At 50.0% G+C, this 26,455-nt stretch overlaps 8 protein-coding genes across 8 annotated transcripts; 5 read left to right on the top strand and 3 right to left on the bottom strand.

Annotated features, from left to right (window-relative positions):
* Positions 1–429: 429 nt before the first annotated feature.
* BBA_04652 (Putative Zn(II)2Cys6 transcription factor) lies at positions 430–2,568 on the bottom strand (the record flags this gene model as incomplete). Its single annotated transcript, XM_008599749.1, has 3 exons — positions 430–694; positions 751–1,910; positions 1,966–2,568. The coding sequence occupies 3 exons, from the start codon at positions 2,566–2,568 to the stop codon at positions 430–432; spliced, it is 2,028 nt and encodes a 675-aa protein (XP_008597971.1).
* A 558-nt stretch (positions 2,569–3,126) lies between these two features.
* BBA_04651 (MFS transporter) lies at positions 3,127–4,812 on the top strand (the record flags this gene model as incomplete). Its single annotated transcript, XM_008599748.1, has 4 exons — positions 3,127–3,595; positions 3,652–3,784; positions 3,837–4,260; positions 4,318–4,812. 4 exons carry the CDS (start codon positions 3,127–3,129, stop codon positions 4,810–4,812), a joined length of 1,521 nt encoding a protein of 506 aa, XP_008597970.1.
* Positions 4,813–8,065: 3,253 nt separating this feature from the next.
* Positions 8,066–15,172, top strand: BBA_04650 (polyketide synthase, putative; the record flags this gene model as incomplete). The annotated part of the gene is made up of 5 exons (XM_008599747.1): positions 8,066–8,254; positions 8,352–8,844; positions 8,904–12,539; positions 12,663–13,369; positions 13,418–15,172. The coding sequence occupies 5 exons, from the start codon at positions 8,066–8,068 to the stop codon at positions 15,170–15,172; spliced, it is 6,780 nt and encodes a 2,259-aa protein (XP_008597969.1).
* Positions 15,173–15,238: 66 nt separating this feature from the next.
* Positions 15,239–17,016, top strand: BBA_04649 (polyketide synthase, putative; the record flags this gene model as incomplete). The annotated part of the gene is made up of 2 exons (XM_008599746.1): positions 15,239–15,362; positions 15,428–17,016. 2 exons carry the CDS (start codon positions 15,239–15,241, stop codon positions 17,014–17,016), a joined length of 1,713 nt encoding a protein of 570 aa, XP_008597968.1.
* Positions 17,017–17,046: 30 nt separating this feature from the next.
* Positions 17,047–18,695, bottom strand: BBA_04648 (Cytochrome P450 CYP5280A1P; the record flags this gene model as incomplete). The annotated part of the gene is made up of 2 exons (XM_008599745.1): positions 17,047–17,660; positions 17,729–18,695. 2 exons carry the CDS (start codon positions 18,693–18,695, stop codon positions 17,047–17,049), a joined length of 1,581 nt encoding a protein of 526 aa, XP_008597967.1.
* A 1,380-nt stretch (positions 18,696–20,075) lies between these two features.
* Positions 20,076–21,722, top strand: BBA_04647 (H(+)-myo-inositol cotransporter; the record flags this gene model as incomplete). The annotated part of the gene is made up of 4 exons (XM_008599744.1): positions 20,076–20,467; positions 20,530–20,875; positions 20,941–21,039; positions 21,093–21,722. The coding sequence occupies 4 exons, from the start codon at positions 20,076–20,078 to the stop codon at positions 21,720–21,722; spliced, it is 1,467 nt and encodes a 488-aa protein (XP_008597966.1).
* A 926-nt stretch (positions 21,723–22,648) lies between these two features.
* BBA_04646 (C6 zinc finger domain protein) lies at positions 22,649–24,445 on the top strand (the record flags this gene model as incomplete). The annotated part of the gene is made up of 5 exons (XM_008599743.1): positions 22,649–22,736; positions 22,839–22,842; positions 22,984–24,071; positions 24,213–24,226; positions 24,272–24,445. 5 exons carry the CDS (start codon positions 22,649–22,651, stop codon positions 24,443–24,445), a joined length of 1,368 nt encoding a protein of 455 aa, XP_008597965.1.
* A 381-nt stretch (positions 24,446–24,826) lies between these two features.
* Positions 24,827–26,043, bottom strand: BBA_04645 (epoxide hydrolase, putative; the record flags this gene model as incomplete). Its single annotated transcript, XM_008599742.1, has 4 exons — positions 24,827–25,282; positions 25,370–25,470; positions 25,541–25,647; positions 25,712–26,043. The coding sequence occupies 4 exons, from the start codon at positions 26,041–26,043 to the stop codon at positions 24,827–24,829; spliced, it is 996 nt and encodes a 331-aa protein (XP_008597964.1).
* Positions 26,044–26,455: the final 412 nt, after the last annotated feature.

The raw sequence follows: 26,455 nt of genomic DNA, 5'->3' as shown, positions 1-26,455 counted from the left end.
GTGCTATCCATAGTATTCTTTCGAGCGATACAATGTTCTTCACGTTAGCTAATTAGATGAACAGTCCCTATAGTCACGGCTGCGAAAATGATACGGCGAATCCATAAGACTGTGACATAGGGACGCAGTCATACAAGCGCGGAAGTGTGAGATATCTCAGGTATCTGTCGCACTCAACGTCATAATTCATGTTCACATAGTATCAGTAAGAGATTGCTACTTGGTACTTGAGTCTATCTAAGACCCGTCCTAAAGAGAAGAATACATGGCTATTCTAGCTATGTTAGACACACATACGCACGCACGCAAACATTCGAGAGCTTGACTAGTTCTCCTGTAGTAGCTGTCTCCTCTTAAGTAGTTATATAGATGCCTAATCCGTGTTAGCTGACGTCCTCCCAACAAGACAGATTCTCTATGTTTGTTGCATTACGACATAGAGCTAAGTTGTGGTAGAAACATGTCTCCCTCCTGCCAGACGACATAATCTGAATCAAGCCACTGCTCTGGCGCAAAATTCCCGAATAAGTCGACAAAATCCGGGTTTTCCATACCGACCTGCCACGGCTCATTTCTTTTCCCGGGATCTTGGCTATGCGGAGCAGGTTGGCTCGATCCGGATTCGTCACTGGGGGTCTGCCTGGCCGTATCGGCACTACCTAGGGTTGACTGATCTACAAACCCCGATTTCGTCCTACGGAACAGTTAGCCACATTCGTATTTCCTGACTGACGTAGATATGAGACGAACATCAAGTGACTAAGGATATTAGCAGATCTCGCACAGATCTGGCTTTGTGTCTTGAACAACTCCAGCGACTTTAGGCATTGATCTAGCAATGGCCGCACCTCTGAAGTCTGTGAGCTCTCCCGTTCGGCAGATGCTAAAAAGACGAGCATGGAAGCGGCGTGGAAGGCGTAAAATGCTCCCCGCCCGCGAATGTACCACCTATGTGGCCTGAAGACAGCCGACGTCGTGAATTCGGCGTGCAGGGTCAGAACCTGGCGTGCGCTATGCCAGCAGCGCTGCTTCGACCACACGTAGTGTGAAGGGCGCGACGGATCCCCAATGACTCTGCAGTGCAACAGTATCATCAAGTGGTGAGAAAAGCACTGCAGCAGGTTGATAAAGACTGCTGATGTGGCGGAAGCAGAGTCACTAAATTGCAGCAATGCGCTCTGCTCAGCTTGAAGGGCAAAATCAAGCTCCTGCAGCGCTATGGGATTCACGTGCTGCTTGCCTGCGCTTAAATTGCTGATTTTCGATGATAGTTGGAAGAGACGGTATTTTCGGATGAAGTATGCCACCGAATTGAGCCCGGGAGCCGCGGGAAGTGATGGTGCTTCCTCAATACACTCACCGCTCGATGCAACCGCACTCGGCGACTGAATAGAAAAAGAGCCGGTCATCTTGTGCAGGTCAAAGCCTGTCATGGACATATTTTGGTTGCAAAGGAGCATCATCAATGCCAACCAACACCGACGACGCTCCTCACAGTTCACTTCATCGAGCGAAAAGACCGTGGGGTCTACGTGACAGCCGATGGAGAGCGCGAGATGGTATGTGAGACCGAGGAGCGTCCAAGTTTGGCCGCGACTATGGTGGATACCATATATCATCAAGAGCAGAGTCTGGAGCGTAGTCAAGTTGTGCCTCCACAGATAGTGGTCCATATCCAGGCACCTCATGGCTGTGGAGTAGTATCTCTCAGACAGCTGTGCGACGCGCTCTAGAGTGGTCGCCTTGCGACTCAACGAGCGGAGAAGGGAGCTGTCCTGGTCGACCGCCAAGACAGCTGTGCCGAGTATTGCGAAGAGGAGAGCCACCCACTCTGTCGGCGCGTTTTCAGCATCCGCCATGTGTTGGTCATATATCTTGGAGAAGCTTGGGCCGTGGATGATGGGGTATATCTAGAACCAAAATCAATAAGGCTCGACCGTTGCAGTACCCGGCATATATACTTACCGGTCCCACAGCTCGAAAGTAGATGTCCTTGAGCTCGCTACAGAACTCTGGAGGAGGTAGAATGGCCAGCACGTCTGACAATCTGTCGGACGTGCCACGGGCAAAGGGAAAAGGTGCGCTTGGCGTGTCCGTGACAGTGTTTCCCTGGTCGGCGATTGGAACGTCTGGCGACGCGTTTCGGATGACGTTCCAAGCAGAAGCGGCGGGGAGGAATCGCGTATGACCTGAGCGCGATGTAATCAGCGTTCCTGTTGGCGCTGAACCAGCCGCCTCAGATTCGCTGCCGCCGGCGCTAGTTCCCTGTACGACCTGCATCGACCCAGGCGATTGCTGGAATTGAACGAGCTTCTCCAGCACCCCGATCCTGGCCGTTAGAGCGCCGTCGCCAGCAGTATGGGAGCACCCGCCCGCTGGAGACTGTTCTAAGCCAATACTCGGAAGAGAACGATGAGTCGCCGGAGTCTCGTACACGCATTGCGACGCCGGGACGCGCCGTCGCACGCAGGTGCTGCACGGCGGGCCGTCTCGCGCACAGCGAATCTTCCTCTTGCTGCAAGCGGCACACGTGACGGCGGTTCGCTTCTTCCGACACTGCGTCGGCATCGCGGCGATTAATTGGTACCCTCACGGGTCTTTTTAAGTGTCAACCAAATCGCAAGTCTCGTCAACTAATTCGTGGCTTTGTAGTGGGACCTTATGGTTGTGTAGCGCGTGGACGCGAAGGGGCCTAATATACGTAAACGAGTTCACACGTAATTTGGACATGTAAGCGGCTTAGGCCCGCGCATTTAGTCACCGATAGCTCTTGCCTGCCTAAGATCGCTAGCAGATGCAGAATTGACCAGAGATTACGCTGATGTTTTTTTTCATTATTGTTGTATTTTCTACTATCAATGATATATAATCGAAGCTGTTGTGTAGTTAGCGAATGCAGTATTGAGTGACACCACAAGTTGACCCACTTTTGGTTGACATTTAGAAAGACCCGAACTGTCGGCCGTGTGAACTAACCCGCCTCGCTCGTTCTGTTGTGAGGATTATCAACCACAGCTAGGCAATAGTACCTACCTCTCTTTTAACCGTTGCATCGGAATCACTGGACGCTAGTCCATCAATTGCAGCCAAATATATTCTTTTCAAAAAAATCAATCCGTCCCCACGATGCCCAAACCGAGTGTTGCCATTGGCGCGCCCGTGGACGAGCGTACAGCGCTTCTGCCCGAAGGAAATACACCAGCCAGCGGTCCCAATCTTGCGCAGGACGAACAATGGCAAAAGCACACTTTGGGTCGACGCAGTTTCATCCTAATCACCAGCTTGACCATATTCCTGGCCGTCGAGCTTGGAGGTAGTCTAGCCACCATACCTCTGCTCCAGATACAGGAGGGAATCGTCTGTCGCCAGCACCATGCAAATGTTACAGAGCCGGCCATCGACCCACGCTGCAAGGATAGTGTCGTGCAGGCTGATTTTGCCATGCTTCAAGGCTGGGAGTCTACGTTTGGCTTGATCCCCGGTTTGCTTTTGTCTGTGCCTTACGGAATCGCTTCGGACAAGCATGGACGTCGAGTGGTTCTCTTTCTGTCTCTACTGGGCATTGCTCTGCTTCAGTCCGCTGTTACCGTCATTTGTGTGTAGTATCTATTCTGTTTTAAATTTAGATCGCTGACCATGGCACCACACCAGCCTACTTTCCCGCAGTCTTTCCCATTCGGCTCATCTGGGCCTCAGCCTTTTTGACAGTCATTGGCGGAGGACCCTTTGTTATGAACGCGGTAATCTGTACCATATGCAGCGACGTCTCAACAAGTGAACAAAGGTAACCTTCTTCGATATAACTCATCACCGTCATACACTGACGCCCATTTCAGATCAAATACTTTCTTCCTCATCGCTGCGACTGCTATTGCCGGCCAGCTCATTGGCAACCCTTTAACCTATGTGGCCATGAACTACGACGTGTGGTTCGCGACATTTCTCGGTGTTGGCATTCTATACCTCGCCACCTTTGCGTCTACTGCAGTGCCCGAAACCCTGGATACTGTCGAGACTATGGAGAGAGCATCACTGAACGAAGATACTGACCCCGATTGTGAGCATAGTAGCTCAATAGAGAAGCTCACCCAACGTTTCAAGGCGGCAACTTTTGAACTTTTAAACGCGTTTCGCCTTCTAGCGACGAATGCTCGACTGTGCTTCCTCCTTGGCAGTTTTGTCTTTACCACATTGGGGAAGACTGCGAGCGCGATGCTTTTGCAATACGTTACCAAAAAGTTTCAGTGGACATGGGCCGAGGTAAACAGATATTGTCTAGCTACTAAAGTGTATGCTAATTTTGGTCTTGTGATATAGGCTTCACTGTTGCTCTCTGTCAAGGCCACCATTAGCATAGTTCTCTTTGTCGCCGTTTTTCCCATGGTCAATCAATTGCTACTAAATGTCGCTGCTCTACCCGCTATAGTGAAAGACATGTGGCTCTCGCGTGGTAGCATACTTTGTCTGGTAGTTGGGACGTTTGGTCTTGGCCTGGCACCTACCTCGGCCAACATGATCCTCGCACTGACCGTATATTCCCTGGGCTCGGGTTATGGGGCGACCATTCGAAGTCTTCTCACGGCTACTGTAAGCCCAAACCACACCGGCATGCTCTACAGTTTGATGAGTTTATTGGAGAACACTGGTGCGCTCGTCGCCGGCCCTCTCCTGGCAGTCACATTTCGAATCGGCATGGGTTGGGGTGGTGTCTGGGTTGGGCTGCCATTCATTGCGGCAGGCTTCATGTTTTCGATTGCCATGGTTGTGGTATTCAGCATTCAGCCTCGACACCTGACAGCGGCGGCGGCTTAGCTACTGGCTACTGGCTCTCAAGCCTCGTTTTACAGATGGACCGGGTCTGCATGTCTTTGCCGTGTCACAACTAACCGAAGCCTGAGCTTCCGAATTGAGCATGCAGAAGCTTGATCTCAAAATTATTGTCCTACTCCTCATACTCGATTCGAGAATTAGCAAGAACCTGCAGCTGTGACTCGCTAATAGGCGCAGTATTGCCACCAATAGCAGTAACCTGCTGTGTGTCACAAACGCCACGCATCAGTGTGTTGGGCGGGGGAACTTTTGCAGCCGTGCGTGCCATGGTCTAGACCCTGCCAAAGTGAGGCTGCGCTATAAAAGCACAAAAAACCACTGCCAAGACTCACTGACAAGTGGCTTGCTGGTACGCACCACCATCACTCTGCAGGTTGGTTTACGAAGTACAATCCAACCCTTGAAATAATGTTGGCGTGGTACTTAGACCCACTTAATGCAGCCAATAGACGATGTCCAAGCAGGGGGAGAGTAGAGTAGGATTATTACAGGCAAGTACTTAAAATAACTAGTAAATTACATATAAAAGAAAGTATCTTAATATACTTTAGTACCACATATACCCCCCCTTAGCGATAATAACAGCCTCTAACCTACAAGGCATACTATAGATTAAATTAAGGATTTCCTTTAGTAATATCCTCTCCTAGGCTTTAATAATTACCACCTATAATTTTTTACTTATAAGCCTTTTTATATACCTATTTTTAATATCCCTCTTTATAATTAACTAGATATATTTAATAGGGTTAAGGTTAAGGCTATATACTAGCTATAAAATAAAATATATGCCTTTAAACATTATTATAATATATTTCCTAGTATTAAGTATAATATAAGAAGGAGTATTATCTTACTATATTATATAGCTATAATTAATATCCTAGAAGTTATATAATATAGGCAAAATATATATATAATATAACTTAAATAATATCTTACCCTAATTCCTATAGTCCTAAATTACTAGTATACTCTTCTTACCCCTAAAGATTACTCCCTAGAATATCTAGCCTTAAGTATAAATTTAAGGCTTAATAAACTTATTATAATCCTCCCCTTTAATATTTAGTAATACTATACTAATTACTATAGTAGAATAAAATATACCTAGGAAGACTATAATAAACTAATAGCCTATACTTATTCTATTAACCTAGGTTTTATCTATAAAAATCTAATATTCCTAATCCTTTACTAAAAGTAACCTCTAATAATATATAAATTTAAGATAAGTAAGATAGGCTTTAGGGGTTAATTCTAACTTTATAAGCTAAATTTAGTAGTATATACTAGTAGTCTTAAGTATATTTATTACTACTAATAGCAAATATAGTAAGAGTTTAGGTACCTTTTAGTAAAACTACTTAAGGTTCTAAAAATAGCATATTCTATATAGTAATTTAATAAAGTCTTTAATATATTTCTAAAACTCTATAAAGATAATTAACTTATAGCCTTAGTACTAGAATTAGGGTTAAATTCTAGTAGATAATGTATATTAAACTTAATAAGGTATTAGCTTAAGAGCTACTATAATATCTTTCTATAGCTAATTTATAATTTTAATAAGAATCTAAATTTAAAGCCTATTATAGGCTATAATACTTATACTAAGTACTAATTTAGCCTTAAGTTCTACTTTCTTTTATACCTAGCTATAATTAGATATTAAATACTATTAAGGAATAGATAATTACTAATTTTACTACTCTTCTAAAGCATCTTTATTATTAAAACTTATTATAATAAAGTACTTATTATCTATACTTAAGGAGTCCTAGAAGTTAGAGTTATTCCTATCTAATAATATACTACTTATACTAGAAGAAGTACTCTTATAACTAATTTAACTAAAAGAGGTACCTTATAAAGGTATTAGAGTTACTAGCTATAGGGTTAAAGCCCTCTACTATAGTAACACCTATATTATTATATAAAGTAAATTTTAAATAATAATTATAAAAGAAGGAAAAATTATATAATTATAAAAAAAAGTATATTCTATAAAGTAGTATTAGGAGATTCTACTATTATATAGTTATTTTCTATAACTAGCTAATCTAGGCTATTATTAATTAGTAAATTAATCTAGCTAATTTAAATAATATAATAATATAATACCCCTTTTTTTATAGCCTAAAGAGGTAATCGTGGTGGTTATAACGGCCATTTTTTTTAGCCGATTTTCTAACTAATCAGAGGCCAGCGGCTGCGGAAGAATAATAATCCGCTGTTAAGACGGTACGGACGCAGACGTTCGGTGACCTCGGCGCACCTGAAGTGGGGCCAAGTCTCGCGCCAACATTATTTCAAGGGTTGGATTGTAGAGGTCTGAAGCCACACTCAGAAACGGAAGGTGAGTGTCATGTGGAGATTACCCAACACTTGGCGCAATCCTGGAGCCCGGCCAACAAGATGGAGAGATCCTGGGCAGACAAACAAAATGCAACATGCGACGGCTACAGGATGCATAGCAGATGACAACAGGCGAAGTTACCGTGATGCCAACGGAGCTCAATACGTCAGATGTTGTGATGTCATAAATTAACTCATTTTGCTTTTCGAATGCTGGAATGATAAATTTACGCTGCAGCCCGTCGATAACTCAGATACGGGCTATGAAGGCGCGGGCCCGTTGTGCCGCTGGACCCAAAAGCCCTATAATCCCCCAGCGGTTAGGTACGAACAACTATTCCCATTAGTGCCAGTCTTCCACCCGTTGACCGTTTTGCATTCCTAGCGTAAAACGGTCAAGGACAGCCAAGTAATCCCTGTTGCTGAAAAGACTAGATTAGTACCCCTCATCGCTCAGCTGCTACCCAATGCTAAGACCTAGCAACAGCAAGGGAAACCGGTTGGCTAAATTGCCTGTACGTGGTCTGTTAGAAGGCTACGCGCACTAGAATAAATGCGCACGCTATAGCTTATAGCGTAGCTTAGGGCGCAATCATGAGACGAGGACTAATCTTCGCGGCCTACTTTTTTCGTATTTAAGTATAAGTCAGCCTACAGATTACCTAAAAGAGTTAGAAAAAAAAGAGAGTTAGTCTCGCGATTTTTTTGATTGGATTACCCCTAGCTAAATTGGCCGGGAGTAATCCGTACACGTCGTGGGACTGTACGTGAGCGCTGTATCCACTAGATCTCTATACCTCAGAAAAAGCCTCTAGGACCAAGTCCTCTTCTTATGATCACGGCCTTAAAATCCACGGGCCAGCTTTGTCAGTTTGTCATGGCCACCACTGACGATTCATTCGGGCCGCAGTTACCGGGTTACTTTGACTTTACTCTGCTCTTTGAACAGAGCATGTTTTCTATCTTGCCCTGTGGCCTATTCCTCCTCGCAGTACTATGCCGTCTAGCCCAGCTGCGCAGGAGGCGGATATCCTTTGGCTTATGCAAGCTTCTATGTGCTAAGCTTGTAAGAAGAAAAAAATAATCCTTTTAAGTAAAACTCTAGCTAATCTGAATCCGGGGCGCTGGGGAAGGTCACCGCGGGGATTCTCATCGTTCTCCAGCTTGCAACATTGGCTATATGGGTTCTGCCATCTACAGTCAAGGCCAGGGCATCTATCGCTGCGGCTGTCTTAGGCCTTGTGGAAGCCACTGCCATCTTTGCGCTCTCGTACTTTGAGCACACACGAGCCCCTAGCCAGGCTGTTCTCCTAAACATCTATCTCATCGTCAGCAGCATTTTGAACATCGCCGCTATCAGAACCGCCTTTATCCGCGTGCACCAGCCGTCCTTAGCTGGCGTCCTCACAGCCGCGCTCGCCTCCCGCTTATGTCTTCTGGCCCTCGAGGAGTGCCCTAAGGCCGCCTTGGCCACGTTAGAGCCGCAGTCGCGCGAGACGCGTGCTGGTGTCATTAGTCGCGGTGTATTTTGGTGGCTAAACAGTTTCCTGGCTTTCGGTTACAACTCGGTCTTGGACGTCAATCACCTTGGACCGATTGCCGCCAAGTTTGACTCGCAAGATCTCCGCAGGAAGCTCGAAAGTATTTGGAGTGAGGGTACGTATCTGATTCCGATTTTTGTTACATTCAGTTACGGAGGTACTGACCCCAAATAGATAAAAAGCTGAACAATTGGGCACTATTAAAATGCACATTCATGGCCTACAAGGGCCAGTTCGCTGCAGGTGTCGTGCCTAGGCTACTCTATAGCGGCTTCACGCTCTCTCAGCCGTTCCTGATTAATTCTGTCATTGCCTACGTGGCGACGCCTGGTGAAAAGAATAGAAATGAGGGAGCAAGTCTGGTCGGCGCCACTGTCCTTCTCTATACTGGCCTCACCATCACTAATTCCTGGTACCGACATGCCACCTACCAGCTCCTCACAATGTACCGCGGCGGACTAGTGTCTATCGTTTTCAAAAAGACCTTGGAGTTAGAAGGTTCTAGCATTCGCAACCTGGCTTCTATCACGCTCATGAGCACGGACGTCGAGGGTATTGTAGCAAATGGAACAACGATCCACGATATTTGGGCTGCCTTTATTGAACTCCCGATCTCCCTGTTTATGCTATATAGACAGGTTCGAATTCCGAGTCTATTTATTCTTATTCCTGCTCTCTTAACGACTATATGCGGTGGCATAATTGCCCCTACCCTGGGACCGGCCAAGGTTTTATGGAATGGTGCTGTTCAAGAACGAGTCAGCGATACATCAAATATGCTTAGCCAGATCAAGGGCGTAAAGATGATGGGCCTAACCAATTTTTTTCTCAAGCGACTGCAGGAGAAGAGAGCTCATGAGCTCAGGCTATCAGTCAAATTTCGCTGGATCCAGGTGTACCTCCACGGTCTCGCAACTCTATCTAGTTCTTTGACGCCTGTCATTGTTATCCTCTCGGCTATCTTTTGGACCAGGTCCAACCAGGGCCTGAGCGTGGCGGAAGCGTTTACCTCGCTCTCCATTATCACCATTGCTGCCGCTCCCATCCTTCACATTCTAGTGTCAATGATGCAGCTCTTTGGTGTTGTTGGCTGCTTCACTCGTCTTCAAAAATACCTTCTGTCCGAAGCTCATAAGGATCCTCGAAATCTGAAGCACCAATCACAAAACGTTCCACTTTCCAACTCCCAGAATTCTACAGCTCCACAGACAACTGCGTCCCAGGACATTGAGATGGACTCAGTTTCCGAAACCCGGCTGCCGTCAGTACATGCAATCAGGTTCAGCAACGCGACTTTCCGTATCGGTGAGAAGAAGGATGTTCTTCGTAACATTTCCACTGATATCTGCCGCGGTACCTTGTCAATGGTTGTCGGTCGGGTTGGATGTGGCAAGTCGTCGTTTCTCAAAGCAATTGTTGGCGAGCTGCCATTGGACTCTGGAACGCTAGATTCTGAATATCCTCACGCCGCATACTGCGACCAAACGCCTTGGGTGTTCAACGCTACCATTGAAGAAAACATCATTGGCCATTCTGCGTGTGACGCGCAGTGGTTCCAGACTGTCCTCCACTCTTGCTGTCTAGACGAGGATATCGAGTCATTTGTCAACGGCGCACAAACCCTCGTTGGGTCAGGTGGTATTTCTCTGAGCGGTGGGCAAAAGCAGAGGGTCGCCCTAGCCAGATCAGCTTACATGCGGGAACAATTCGTCGTTCTGGATGACGTCTTCAGCGGACTCGATAATAAGACGGCAAAGACTGTGTTTAAACGCCTTCTCGGCAGAGATGGTCTCTTACGCAATACTGGACAGACGATTATTCTTGCCACTAATAATGTCAACTTTTTGTCGGCGGCCGACTCCATCATCATGCTCGAGGGTGGTTGTATTGTGCGCAACCAGGTGCCGTACCATGCCTTTGCTCCGTCTGAATGGGGCGTCTTGGAGGAAACGATCGATGTCGCCTTTGAGACTGCTGCCACTACCACCACCGCCTCCAATCAGAAGTCTGCGACGCCTCTTCGCCGTGCAGAGATTAACACTGAGGAGAATACAAGGGAAATTGAAACAGAACTTAGCCGCCAAACTGGTGACATTGACTGCTATAAGATTTATCTCAGATCTCTTGGTTGGTCTGTTATCATTGTAACAGCTATTTTGGTCACCATCAATGCTGTTACGGAGAAGATGCCAGACATCTGGCTGCGTCTTTGGACAGAGAAAGGGACTAATAAAAAAAAACTGAGCTATATGGGTGGCTATATTGCTTTTGCAGTCCTTATGTCTATCTTTGGAGTTGCTGTCATTGCCCATTTTCTTCTTATTGGGATCCCTCAATCTGCGAACCGACTTCATTCCCTTCTTCTCAGGAGCGTTATGAATGCGCCACTATCCTTCTTCACATCGATAGACAATGGTGTTACTTTAAACCGCTTCAGCCAAGACATGACTCTGATTAATCAGGTTTTGCCCATGAATTTTATTGGAACCGTTATTCTATTCGCACAGGCTATTACCGAGACGGCTATTATTGCATCCGGAGCTTCATACGTTGGCGTCATTATTCCTTTCGGCCTTGTTACTGTTTATTTCGTTCAGAGATACTACCTACGCACATCGCGCCAGCTCCGGTTTCTCGACATAGAGTTCAAGTCGCCCCTTTATACACAGTTCGCTGAGACAGTGGCTGGTCTTTTAACTATTCGCGCATCTGGCTGGGCTCGCGCAACGATAGAAGAAAACTACCAGCGACTCAACAAGTCACAAAAGCCATATTATACCATGTTCTGTATCCAACGTTGGCTACAGGTAGTGCTTGGTATGTTTTCTGCTAGCATGGCAGTCCTTCTTGTTTTATTGGCTGTCTTACTTCCTAAGACCACATCAGGCGGTGCAATCGGACTGGCTTTTATCAATGTCATCAGCTTCAACTTTACACTGTCTAGTGTTATTGTAGTGTGGACGCAGCTAGAGACGTCTCTTGGTGCGATTGCTCGGTTGAAATGGTTTAACCGGTACACGCCCAACGAGAATAGTCCTGAGGAGATTGAAATGCCAGCCGCAGACTGGCCATCCCAGGGCCAGATTGAACTTGACAATGTTGTCGCCGCCTATAGCGAGGAGGGCGAGGACATTCTCCGAGGGGTGACTCTAAGCATTGAGCCCGGGACAAAGGTTGGTGTCTGCGGCCGCTCCGGAAGCGGCAAATCGTCTCTTATTGCTGCTTTATCCCGCCTGCTGGAGCTCCGCGGCAGCGGCAGCATACGGATCGACGGCGTAGACCTAGCTACTGTGCCGCGACAGGATATCCGCTCTCGGATACTAGCGTTTCCGCAAGACGCGTTTAGTCTCCCGGGCACCGTGCGTCATAACCTTGATCCGGAAGAGAAGGTCGAGGCTGACGAGGTCCTCATTCAGGCGCTCACCAAAGTGGCCATCTGGCCATTTCTCGAGACGCGAGGCGGCCTCGACGCCAGACTTGAGGACCTAGGCTTCTCCGCTGGCCAGTTGCAGCTATTCTGCTTGGCGCGTTTCGCGCTACGCCGCGAGTCCAGTAGAGGCAGCAGTGGCGTGGTACTCCTGGATGAGGCGACCAGTAGCATTGACAGCCAAACCGACGACGAGGTGCGCGCAGCACTCCGTCCCGACATGGAAGGCATGACTGTCTTGGAAGTGGTACACAGACTGGAGATTCTGCGTGACTACGACGTTGTTGTCGTGATGGAAAGGGGACAAGTAGCGGAAACTGGCAAGCCAGATAAGCTGCTCGCCACTCCTGGCTCCAAGTTCGAGGCACTATGGAATAGCAAGGGTCTATAAACTACAACTGGTTTTATAGCTTAGGGTACTGCAGTTATCTACATAGTCTATCATTATAATAGTGGCTGGGTATATAGGGGAATGCTCTTTCGTTAATTCACAACACATAACATAGTCGAGCTGGAAACAGCCGAGCCCTTCATCGATGAGTCTGGGTACACTCGAAACATTGATCCTCATGACATGTTTACGAGTCTGCGAGCAAAGGGTCTCAATCACGGGCCCATGTTCCAGAATACAGCAAGCATTCTCCAGGATGGCAGGGCAAAAGAGCCGCGCTCCATCGTCAGCATCGGTATCCGCGACACTTCTACAACCAAGGATACCGCTGCCTCCCCAAGTGTGCTACACCCAACAACGCTCGACTCTGTGATACTTTCCTCATACGCTGCCGTTCCCAGTGCAAGCCATTTCAGTGATGACAGCGCCAGAGTGCCTCGTTCTATCCGGAAGCTCTGGGTGTCAAGCCGCATCAGCAACACTCCCGGCCACGGCTTCAAGTGCAACGTCCGGCTGCCGCATCATGACACTCAGATTTACGAGGCCAATGTGAGCGTTCTCGACCAAGATGATGATGCGGCGCAGCCTGTGCTGGAAATGGAGGGCCTTCTCTGCCAGTCCCTTGGTCTCAACGCCGCATCTCAAGACGAGGACCGTAGCTCCAAGGAGCTGTGCGCCAGAGTGGAATGGGTTCCTGATGTGGCACCTTCTCTCGGACTTCCAAGCTCATGGGATGCCCTGGACAAGAGACTCAATGTCTTGCGCGGCAAGCACTCACTTGCTGACAGTCGGAGCGCCGACATCCAGACCGTTTTGCGCCGCGTCTGCGTATACTTTAGCCACGATGCACTTACGACCCTGACTTAGAAGGATGTGGTCAACCTTTTGCCCTACCATGTCAAGTTCTACGCGTGGATGCAAGACACGGTTAGCCTCGCGGCAGCACGGCGCTGGAGCCCCGATAGTGATACATGGATCACTGATGCTCTCTCGGTGCGCGGTCGCTACATTTCTCGGGCTGCCAAAGAGACTGTCGATGGTGAGCTGATTTGCCAGCTTGGGCCGCACTTGGTCTCTATGCTGCGCGGCGAGAGAGCGCCTCTCGAGCTAATGATGGAGGGACGGCTGCTTTACAAGTACTACGCCAACGCCTACAGACTGGAGCCGGCTTTCGAGCAGCTAAAGTCCCTCCTGGGTTCAGTCCTGCATATAAATCCCCGCGCACGTATACTCGAAAGCGGCGCCGGAACCGGAGCCGCCACGCGACACGCACTCAAGATGCTGGGCACCGACGAGGACGGAGGACCGCAGTGTGAGAGTTGGCACTTTACCGACATCTCATCGGGTTTCTTTGAGGCGGCCCGCTCTGAGTTCCTCCCCTGGGCCGGCATTCTGGATTTTGACCGCCTCGACATTGAGCAGAGCCCCGAGGCTCAGGGATTCGCTCTTGAAAGCTATGACTTGGTCGTGGCGTGCCAGGTCCTGCATGCGACGAAGAGCATGAACAAGACAATGAGCAACGTCCGCAGCCTGATGAAGCCTGGTGCCAAGTTGGTGCTCATGGAGACGACCCAGGACCAGATAGACCTGCAATTCATCTTTGGACTGCTGCCTGGCTGGTGGCTGAGCGAAGAGCCAGAGCGCCACAGCAGTCCATCGCTGTCTATCGGCATGTGGGACAGGGTGCTCTTGGACACTGGCTTCACGGGTGTCGAGGTCGACCTTCGTGATGTTGACGCCAGCGCCGACAGCGACCTTTATGGTATAAGTAATATTTTTTCCACAGCCGCCGGCCCCGCTCCTACACTTGAATCGTCAAATGTCCTCATTGTAACTACTAGCGACAAGGCACTCCCACGTGCTGACTGGCTTAAGGCCCTTCGACAGTCCGTCGCCGAAGTCGCGGGCGTAACAGCTCTTCCTGAGGCTGTTTCCCTCGAATCTTCACGCGCATCGTACAGTACCAAGCTCTGCATCTTTGTTGGCGAGACAGACACGCCTATCCTCCATTCCGTTGACAATTCCGCATTCGAGGGGATCAAAACTATGGCTCGTGACTGCAAGGGACTTCTCTGGGTCACCCGCGGCGGAGCCGTAGAGTGTGCAGATCCAAACTCAGCTTTAGCCGCTGGTCTTGTTCGCGTTCTTCGCACTGAGTATGCTGGTCGTCGACTTCTGACGCTTGATATGGAGTTCTCACTCGGGTCAGGGGACAACACCGCGTCCGATAATGCAGCAATTGCGCACATCCTCAAGTCCTGTCTCAGTGTCTCGGACTTTTCGGTCCCAGTTGACAACGAGTTCGCTCTTCGTGGCGGTCTCATCATGGTTCCCATGCTGTACAAAGATGTTGCATGGAACGCGCTGTTGGAGCCTGAGCTATCAGACTGGTCAGCGCCGCAGTTTATTCCTGAAGCACCTCTCTTTCAGCCTAAAAGACCTCTTCGCCTCAAAGTCGGAATCCCTGGTTTATTGGATACCCTTGCATTTGGCGACGATGACACTGCTAAGTCTGCCTTGGCGACCGACATGGTAGAGATTGAGCCTCGTGCATATGGCCTCAATTTTCGCGATGTCATGGTCGCCATGGGCCAGCTCCGCGAGCGTGTCATGGGGCTGGAGTGAGCAGGCAACATTACTGCTGTTGGGAAGAAGGCGGTTTCCCAGGGCTTTGCTGTCGGTGATCATGTCATGGCTCTTTTGCTCGGCCCTTTTGCCAGTCGAGCCCGCGTTGTGTGGCATGGTGTCACCAGCATGCCAGCAGGCATGGGCTTTAATGATGCCGCCTCGCTGCCTATGGTTTTTTTTAAACCGCGTATGTCGGTCTTGTCGAGGTAGCAAGACTCTGCCAGGGCCGGTCGGTGCTCATCCACGCCGCAGCCGGCGGTGTCGGACAGGCGGCAGTCATGCTGGCCAAGGACTACCTGGGTGCTGAAGTATACGCCACGGCCGGCTCCCAAGAGAAGCGTGATCTGCTGACGCGCGAATACGGCATCCCACCAGAGCGCATATTCAACAGCCGCGACGCCTATTTTGCGCCTGCGCTCCTGCAGGCCACGGGTGGACGGGGCGTTGATGCTGTGCTGAATTCACTGGGTGGCTCTCTCTTGCAAGCCAGCTTCGACGTGCTCGCGCCATTTGGCCACTTTGTCGAGATTGGCAAGCGCGACTTGGAGCAGAACAGCCTATTAGAGATGGGAACATTTACACGCGCGGTTTCCTTTACATCCCTGGATATAATGGCCTGGCTGCGACAGCGTGGTTGCGATACGCACCGTGTTCTTACCGAGCTCGGACGCCTCGCAGAACAGAAGATTATTCGGCCTGTTCAATCCATCAATGTTTACCCCATGTCCCAGGCAGATAAAGCTTTCCGACTCTTGCAAACCGGCAGGCACATTGGTAAATTGGTCTTGTCTACGGAGCCTGATGCGCTGGTCAAGGTGCTGCCTCGTCCGGTCGCAGCCAAATTCAACTCTGACGCAACCTATCTCCTTATTGGTGGTGTTGGCGTTCTTGGTCGATCTCTTGCCAGCTGGATGGTTGACAACGGCGCCAAGAACCTTATCCTGCCGTCTAGGAGCGCAGGCAAGCAGGACAGCAGCTCTTTTGTTGCTCAGTTACGCGCAGTCGGCTGCTGTGTTGCTGCCATCCGTCCCAAGGTAGATGCAACTTGGAATCTCCACTCACGCTTCTCCCAGCGCGGATCTCTTGATTTCTTCATCATGCTGTCCTCACTCTCGTGCATCCTGGGTTGGGCTAGTCAGGCCAGCTACGCCGCAGGTGGCACCTACCAGGACGCCTTGGCACGCTGGCGCTGCGCGTCTGGGCTGCCCGCTCTGTTCCTCGATATGGGCATAATCAAAGACGTTGGCTACGTCGCTGAATCCCGCAACGTGTCGGATCGCCTGCGCAAGGTCGGCCAGTCGGTGAGGCTGGACGAGGACGCGGTGCTGCGGACCGTAGGCACTGCCGTCATCCACCCGTTTGGCCGTCCCCAGATCCTGCTGGGTCTTAACTCTGGACCCGGCGCCCACGGGGATCCCAACAGCGACTCCCAGATGGGCCGCGATGCGCGCTTCATGCCCCTAAGGAATCGTCAGAGGCTGGTCTCTCGCTCCAAAGCGCACACGTCGGGCGACGACGCAGATTCCGAGCCGCTGTCGATCAAGCTACAGTCGGCTGAGTCAACAGACGAGGCGGCTGGCTTTGTCGGCGGTGCCATTGCCGCCAAACTGGCGGACATTTTCATGATCCCCGTCGACGACATTGACCTCGAGAAGCCGCCGTCAGTGTATGGAATTGACTCGCTTGTGGCTGTCGAGCTGCGAAATATGCTGGTTTTACAGGCAGCTACCGATATATCCATCTTTAGTATCCTGCAGAGTGTTTCGTTGGCAGCGTTGGCGGTTGATGTCGTGGCTAAGAGTGCCCACATCAAGATTGCGCCTGCTACAGTTGTTGCATAGGACAGACACTTATATAGACTATGAGCTTAGTTAAGCGATCATGCCCTTCTTTCTCTTCCAAATTTTCAGCGGCAACTCTTTAGGCCAGAGATTAAAATAATCAATCCATTCCATTTCCCAATCAGGGCTCGGTAGGGCAAACTCATACCGGTAGACAAGCGTGCCGATATACACAAGTTGCATCAAAATTGTCACACTGCGTCCAATGCAGCCCCGCGGTCCTGCACTAAACGGGATGTACGCGTCAAGCATTTGCTTGAGAGCACCTTGACCTTTAATGAGCCACCTCTCTGGCTTGAAGGCCTCAGGATCCGGAAAAACACTGGGGTCGCGATGTGCTGTGTAAGCCGATATGCTCACGTTGGTGCTGGGCGGAACCACTACTTCGTCAATCGTGTGCGAGCGATCAGGGGGTGTCTTCCTCAGGAGGTCCGTCGCAACAGGCGGGGAAAGGCGCATCGACTCATCAACACAGGCGCGGAGATATGGCAGGTTCTTGACTTTATACCAAGGTACTACGCCATCATGCGATTCCAATGCTTCGTCGAGTTCGGCGCGTAGCTTAGCCAAGGTTTCCGGGTTCTTGGTAAGATAGTACAAGGTGTTGACCAAGGAGATACCTGGTCCGTCGCCGCCGCCGTTGACTATGTCATGAAGACTGGTTAGCTATCATAAATGTTAAAAGCGGTACTGGAAAGTACTGAATACATACCCATCTGGTCGACTTCAGCGACCCGATCTTGCATCGTGATGTCTGCGTCTGTTCCCATTCTGTCGACGATCATCAGCTGGATAAGATCATCAAGGTATTCGCCAGCCGCAAAACGTTCTAGACGCTCTTCTGTCATATTCTCGATAAAGGCGCGCCATTGGGAGGCATTATCCCATTGTTTGGCATACCGCGAGGAGATGTTTTGCGATATGCGCTTCCATAGGCCAAAGTTTCGGGTATCCCAGATCAGTGTTGAAGTTGCTCTGGAGCCGCTGTGCAAACAGTCGATGGCGTTCACATGTACAGTAGTGCCGTCCTTACGCCGCACTTCGACCATGTCCGAGCCTTGAGCAATGAAACCTACATCCTTGCTTAAACCGATCTTGATGACGCACTCGAAGCAATACAACATCCCCCAGAGGTTGCCGTCAAAGGTGAGCTCATTGCCTGGGATGGGTCCAATGGAAGACTTCGGAGCCTGTGTACATTGACGGTCAAGCTTGGATAAGAGAACCGTGGTGGTTTCAGTGACCTTGGGCTCCCACCTTTCAATGTTGCGGGGAGCGTACGCAGTGGCCACCATCTTCCGGCGCGAACTGTGCAAAGCGCGGCTGGTGATGTTGACAAGATGCTCGCCGCCACCCTGTAATGAGTCGTAGATACGGCTCTTGAGGCACGGTGATGCGTAGCCGTAGATGTCTCGCGCAGCCCGAGCGCGACCAAATGATAGCCAGTTGGGGCCGATGCGTACAACGGGGTTATCAACTAGCTGCTCATGTAGTCGACGTGTGTGAAATACTCGATGGGATCGTCCGACCTCCCAGCAATAGGCAAGAGGGGATATACCAGAGAGGAAATTTTGGACCGGATATTTTCGAAATCCTTTGACGTCTTGCAGATACACAATTAGTGGCCGTCCGATGATTATGAGTCCAAACACCGCAGCCGCTATCCAGAGCATAAACATCTTGGCTGAGCAAGGGGTAACTTAAAGCCGCAAATGCCTAACAGTCTTGTAGTAGTTTTATCGGAATGTGAGACGCCCGTTCGCGCAGTGTTGTAGTTATTGGTATGCACTGTGACCTGGATAATGATCTTTTGTTAGGCTGGAGACTGAGCGATCCGAGGTAGTTTGTAGATCTTAGAGTTAATGCTCTTAACCTTTGGTAGCGAGATGAGATGGAGGCATTTATATTCAAAAAATTACAAGTTTCCGAGCACCGGGCCGAGAATGAACGGGTTGCGCTTCTTACGCGATCGGTCTTCCGTCATTACAGCCTCACCGACGTTTGCAAACAAGGGTATGGAGAATCCGGCAGTTAACGTACGAGTAGTAGTAGGCCATTTCCAAAACGAGATAATCTTACGACGGCAATCGCACTGGACCGACGAGCACCCGCTCGGGTTTCGAGTTCACGTTAGAACGCGCCAGCTGCCAAGCTCCTAGCTACCCATGCATATTACTATAGCCAATGGATCCGATCTAGATGAGAATATAGCGCAGAGTATTACCGCATAGTGATTACCGTACTGGAGCGTTCATCGAATACACAGAAATATTGTAAGAAAGCTCTGAACTTACATCAGCCAACACGAGGCAGAATACTGGTCCCAAACAAAGCGCTGTGCCGCGAGCATTACATATATGTTTGGAAACAGCCTCCAAGTACCAGGCAATCTGCTGAGAGCACTGTCCGCAAACTGTGCCAAGCTCAAAGCCAAGTCGAACTTGATAGCGGACAAGGCTGTGCTGATTAATGCCAGCAGGGGAGCAAGCCACGATTTCCAAAAACGGCGCATTTTACGCGGCAGCGGATCAGGTACCTAATTAGTCACGAGTCGGGGGCTCGGCGCTCACGCAATCCAAATACACGCGTATAGTATGCCCTTTTCGGCTCCTCGGCCCGCATGCGGGCGCAGCCGAATCCATTCTACTCTTCGTTTTAGCCTCTGTGGGCCGAGGAATTGGCCATCATGGCCAGCCCGGCCCGACTAATCTCAAGAAGAAGTACTGGCAGCTTGTCCCTCTATTTCACGAACTTGCTTCTCCATCAGCTGGGCTTTCGTGCAACCGTGAAGGTACCAGTACATCCTACCAGAGGCATTCATGCCGTCATAGTCTGTATACTGTCTGGAAGCTTCCTTATAAACACTGGCACTACGTTTGTATTCCTTCCCATCCTTTGCGAGCCTCTCATATCTCTCTCTCCCTGTCCTTCCGTCTCTGTACATTCTACCTCCTAGCTTGCGGCCGACAAGCCAACTCAGCTGCAACATATCATCGCCGATCTATTCTTCCTTAAATTCGATCCCCAGGCAGGGCAGACGGCGAACCTGCACGCCAAACATGACTGTCAAGCTTTCCAGTTTACTCCATCGCCCCCCTCGCTATGTCTACGCCAGCATCTTGTGCTCGCTGGGCGGCTTCTTATTTGGTGTCGATACGGGCATCATCGGTCCTGTGACGGTAATGCCCGAATTCACCAAACCCTTTGGTCAATCAAGCCCAACGATTCACGGCCTCATTGTCTCCTCGATTCTTATTCCTGCCGCGATTACCTCTTTCGCCGCTGGACGCATCGCGGACGCGCTCGGCCGGCCGAAGGCGATTGCAATCGGAGCCTTTATCTTCGCCGTCGGCGCAATTATTGAGGCCACCGCTGTACATGTTGGCATGTTCATCGCCGGTCGTGTTGTCTCTGGTCTTGGCGAGGGCATTTACATGGGAACTTTGGTAGTGTAGGTTGCAGCAGTACTTGCGTTCGGGCTTGTTTTTTTGTGCTGATTGCCCGTTTCGTTAGATACATTTGCGAAATTTCACCCGCAAAGCACCGCGGAACACTCACGACAGGGCCTCAGCTGCTAATTACATGCGGTCTCATGGCTGGCTTCTTTACCTGCTATGGATCCGCTAATATCACTTCGGCGCTATCATGGCGCTTGCCCTTCATTCTTCTCGCCGCATATTCTGTGATTTTCACAGCTGTTGCTTTGATGCTGCCTGCATCGCCAAGGTGGCTAGCGCTACATGGCAAGTCGCGAAGAGAAGTCACTGCAGCGTGGGATGCGCTTGGTGTCCGTAGTGCCGACCAGGACACGATACCAGGAGAGGATTCCGTAGAGCAAGAAACGAAGGTATCATCACGGGTATGTCGTACCAGCTTCAACGTCTTAGCTCGAGCAGAAAAGAAATTTGACCCTCATTTCCACAGATGCTTGACGTGTTCTCCCCTGCAGCCCGGCCGGGACTCATACTCGCGGTGTTTCTCATGGGGATGCAGCAGCTTAGCGGTATTGATGGTGTTCTTTACGTATGTTTCTCCGCTGTCCCCATTTGATACTGAACCCGACTGATCGTTGGTAGTATGCTCCTCTGCTTTTCCAACAGGCTGGTATTGCGTCAGCCAGCGACACTTTCCTTGCCTCTGGCATCTCTGCTATCGTCATTTTTGCCGTCACGATCCCAGCTACTATTTGGGCCGATAGCTGGGGTCGACGCCGTAACACGATCTTCGGAGGCCTCGGCATGGCTGTCATCATGTTCCTCATTGGAGGAATGTATGCTGGAGATAACGTGCATGTGCAAGGTGCCGGTCGCTGGGTTGTGGTTATTGCCATTTACTTCTTCATCGTCATATATTGCATTTCATGGGCGATTGGAATGAAGATTTATGCCGCTGAGATCCAGCCTCAGCTAACCAGAGCAAGCGCAACCAACATCGCTCACGGCAGTAATTGGCTCACAAACTTTCTCGTTGCGCTTGTCACACCAACGCTGCTGGCGAATACCTCTTACGGCGCCTACTTTCTTTTCGGAAGCTGCACAATGGCGACGGCTCTGGTGTGTTGGGTCTTCATGCCCGAGACAAAAGGGCGTACACTGGCCGAGATACAAGAGTCTTTCCATACCAATTGGGCTACGGAACTAAAGCAATCTGTAAGCGATTCTAGGAGAAATTTCCGCAGAAAGCACGCTCTTGGTGCAGAGCAGTGAAGAGATGCCGGGAGCTTGCTTCCCATCAGTCCCATCAGCGGGACTCCCGTTTTACGACGTCGATTCGCGGGGCAATTGGAGCGTGTTTGTATAGACCAAATATTGAGTTGTTACACTATACATTCTTCAGATACATTAATATCCTATTAGCTATGCCGTTTTAGGCAAAAATATTTTGGGAGTCTGAAGTATGCTTCAACAAATCGATGCTTGATGCTTACTGCCCTCTTCGAACACACTTATGCATCTCAGCTTCAGTTTACCCTTATAGTACACTGTTTCAATACATTCATAGTGATAAAATAAAACTTCACCAAGAAAATACACATGTGCGAGCTCCATTGAGGGTCGTGCATCATGCGAGATGCAATCTTCGATTGCAACATGGCCGAGATGGCCGAGAACATTTGAGGAAGCATAATAACTCCAGCAAGTATAATATGGCTGTCCAGCACTCTACTAGGAGTACAGCAAGTCCTCCTCATTACACACACTTGGCTCTTTTGTTTGCCATTATGCCCATTGTATCAAGAGACAGTGCACAAAGCAGGCATGATCCGCCGCGCAAGGGTTAGAAATCTGCGGCAGCAGAATTCCTAGCATCAGCAGCACCATGCTATAAAACAGTCCACGGGAGAGTGGGTATGTGGCGCGTGTAGCGTTCTTCTCGTTCGCTCAAAATCTTCTCGTAGATGGCGTATATTGTCGCTGGTGTTTTGGGAGCCGAGTTCACGGTTGGTAGAGCAAGTAGAAGCCACTAAAACGAGTACCCAATGGGGGGGATGTGGGATGCTACTGCGGCTCCCCCACACACTCCACCCAAAACAATGCCCCTGCGAAGATGCAACCTCTCACATGCACAGCCTGACTGGCGATGCAATCATAGTCTTGACTTGGCAACAGGAGAGTAGCCGTCATTCTGAAACATGGGCAAGACTTGGCCTGCCGCTGACGAGGCTGCTGCCGCTGGGACTGAGAAGCGCAGGCGCCGCGGCGGCACGCGAAAGAAGACCGGTGCGTAAAAAGGGTATCATTCAATTGTTACAGCCGAGATGCGGCGGTGTCCGTATCGCTTCGGAACAACTCACTAACTGTAGGTGGATTAAAAATTGACAGGCTGGTGAGTACGGCCCCGTCAACTGCCCTCTGTCCTTTGTCCTTCGTGCCCTCCATCCTCGGCTGCTTTTCGCGGCGTCCGCTGCCCCCCTTGGCTTGCGATACTCTCCCTTTAGCCCAATATCTAACCTTTTAACCAAACTAGTTATACTTGCAAGGCACGCCACGCGCGCTGCGATGAAGCGAGGCCATTGTGCGGAAACTGCCAGCGATTGAATCTGGAATGCCGTCCCCGTGAGTTCATCATCCTTTCGTCATGGAGCGCACCCGGGGAGACAGCAGAGACCGCCGCCGAAAGCGCTCCGTCGGGCACCTCTCATCTATTGCAGTCCAATTCGGCCTCCAGCTTTCGCGAGCACACTTCTCCCATTACGCCGACATCAACATGGAATCTATTCGAAACTTACTCGCCTGTGCCAGCCCTTGATGAAGGTCAAACGGGATTCGCATCGTCCTATTCCACTACGTCATACTCTAACAGTGGCCAGTTCACGCTGACGGCCGAGATGGCGTACTTACTGAACGCCTACAGAACGGGTGTCGCGACATGGATGGACATTTTTGATCACGAATACACTTATCAGCGTGAAGTCTTACGTCGCTGTATGGGCTCACAGCTGCTCGTTTGGAGCGTCTGCGCATTTACAGCCAAGAACCTGAGTCTTTTGCCGTCTGGAGGTGTCTGGGCGCCTTCTGCTGCCCAATATTACAGCGCATCGCTGCGCCTTCTGATTGGATACGTTGGAGGAGGCGGCGCCCACGAAGATACGCTGACTTCAACGATGCTTCTTTGTAGCTACGAGATGATTGCCAATCACGGCGTTGAGCACCGGCGACATTTCTACGGTGCTATGCTCCTGATATCGAACCGTCGGATTACGGCGACCTCGGACGCGATGGATCGTGCAAACTTTTGGATATATATTAGACACGAAATCACCGTCGCGTTGGTTAATGAAACCCCGCTGCAGATTGGGCCGGAGGAGTGGAATGCGAGCTGGCAACAGCCGGGAGGCGATGAAGCCGCGCTGGGCAACCAGCTTCTGTGGCTGCTAGGCAGAGCCATCAACCTTGCCTATCGACCAAGCTTAAATGCTATCGAAGGCCGGCGAGAGGTATTGCGCGATGCGGACAAATGGTTTGAGGCCCTTCCGCCATGTTTCCGTGGTGTAAAATACAGCGACCCAGACGATCATGGGTTTGTAAAGTTATACTTCGCCGTCCCTACTGCAGGTTAGTGCAATACGAACGAGACTTTAACGTCACATACTGGCCTCACTTACATCTACTAACTGAAGACCAAAGCCGCGGCAATGATGTGGTATCATCTTTTACACCTTGTGTTGTTTGCGGAACCAACTCCGCAAAATCTAGTTCATGTTTCAAAAGTATGACTAGATAACACCCCAAATGCGCTTTCTAACAAGTCACAGATAGAGTATCATGCCCTTGAAATCGGCAGCATCGGACTGTCGGATATTCCGGCGTGCGTGCGCAGTTTCTCTGCTCAAGCAGTATTCTTTGGTACATCTCAACAATCGAGTCCACTATCCGTGTCACAATTTACAGTTTGGACAAATTATCCTACGCAAATCGAGCTAATATAATTTTTCTTAGCCGCGAAGCATATAAACGGTATTGCCAGGAAAGTTAAGCTATGGAATCTGCTCGAAGATCTTGAGACGTGCCACGGTTTTAGTACACGGAACCGGATCCAGAAGCTCCAACAGCTAATGGAGACGAGCAGAGAAGTCTCCGAAGAGTGAGACCGGAGACCTAAATCGCCGAGATACGTTGGCTATTCCGCGGGTGATGAAACGGCAGCAGGCGAGGCTCGTTTACGAGCTCGTTTCCAAATGGTCATGTCTGTTATTTATTGCAAATCACGATGCAGTCATGCAATGGATTATATCATGGACCAGTTCTAATGCAGAGATGTGCCATTTGCAGGTTGTGACTGGCGTTGGGCAGCTCGTCATCATGTCGCCTTAAGCCGCTATCTGTTGGGCAAACTCAACCAGGCTGCTGTGCAGCTCCTCAGGTTTCTCCAGCTGGACCCAGTGGCCGCAATCTAGTTCCTTGACGCGAAGGTCACGGGCCCATTTGCGGGTGTTTGCACCCTGGGCGTCGGCTCGGGTCACAAAGTCCTGGCTGGCCGCGACAAAGAGCGTAGGCACTCCACAGTAGCGAGCCTCGTCAGGCAGTACGGACTCGTCTGGGATATTGACACCCCTCATGGCGGCCTTGTACCAGTTAAGCGGGCCTTGGTAGCCCTTCTTGGCAAGAATTCGATCTCGGATCGTGTACTCGGTTAGATCAAACCAGGTAGGCAGAGGCCCGAGCCGCCCAGCTCGCACGAATGCCGCGGCCTTTTCAACGGGAGCGAAATACTTTTTCCAGTCATCCGGGTCCGCTGGGTATAGAAGACTAAACACAGAAGCAGGCTGCATGTAAAGGTCAGTCGTCTGCATCGTTTACCTACACAGGACAAACCAGTGGGTAAAATCGGGTCCACACTCTCCCTCACTTACATGGTCGTTACAGTCCTTGGCCGCCTGGTCCGTGTTGTGCCAGAGCCAATAGCCGTACGTCTCATAACCAAATGTTTCACGGCTGACCTTGATAAAGGCCTCTGCAGAGAAGGCGGTCACACAGCCTTTGTCAGCGAAAGCGCAGGTCCTACGTGAAGTTGTGCGACTTACCGATGTCCCAAACTAGCCCAGGCTCAAGGTAGCCGACAGAGATAAAAATAGCGCCAGAGAGTTTCTCAGGCATGTACGTAATTAGCCGAGAAAGTAGGCCTGAGCCCCTGTGGCGAAAGGCGTTAGCATCCACTCATTTGATGAACACGCCTTGCTTTTCCCTGCACTTACCAGTCATGCCCCACTGCAATGCATCGGGAGACCTCTTCAAGGCTCAAAAGTTCTTCCATGTGATGGGCCATGGTCTTCATCCGGTACGCCGCTACGTCTTCGGGCGCGTCTGTATCTCCGAAGCCGAGCAGGTCGGGAACGATGACGCCGAACCCGCTAGCGGGCAAAGATTTGATCTGATGACGCCAATCGTAAGACGAGCTGGGGTACCCATGAAGAAACAGGAACGTTGGCTTGCTAGCGTCCGATGGAGGCACAGCAACATAGCCGTACGTGGTGCCGTCGGATAAGTCGGCGGTCTTGGCGAGCTCTGGGAATGCGATGGAAGCCATAACTATCTGCGATGTGTCAAGATAGACGATCCCGATGCGTGTAAATTGTAGCATGCGGACGTTGCCCTTGCTGGAGTTGTCTTGGCTTTATGCTCTCTTGTGTCGCGGGAGCTTTTTCTCCGCCGTCATAGACAGACTACTTTCATGGTGCATGTGCACATGCAAGTCCCGGGCCGAGACGGCATGAAAGCTCTTGGCCACAGCTTACGGAAGCCTATAGGTGAGTTACGGCTAAAACGCATTTTACATTCATATATTAAGGTTAATATTCTAGGTATACGGTAGGAAGGTACATTAGAGATTTTTCGTATTTAGATAATTAAGGGGTAGCTAGCTAATTAAAAACTAGCTAGGTAGCTAGATAGTAGTTAATTAAGTCGTTAATAATATTAATAGCTAACATAGTTAATAA

Source organism: Beauveria bassiana (genome assembly GCF_000280675.1).
Source record: "Beauveria bassiana ARSEF 2860 unplaced genomic scaffold BBA_S00011, whole genome shotgun sequence".
NCBI lineage: Eukaryota > Fungi > Ascomycota > Sordariomycetes > Hypocreales > Cordycipitaceae > Beauveria > Beauveria bassiana.
This window is presented reverse-complemented; position numbering and strand designations above follow the sequence as displayed.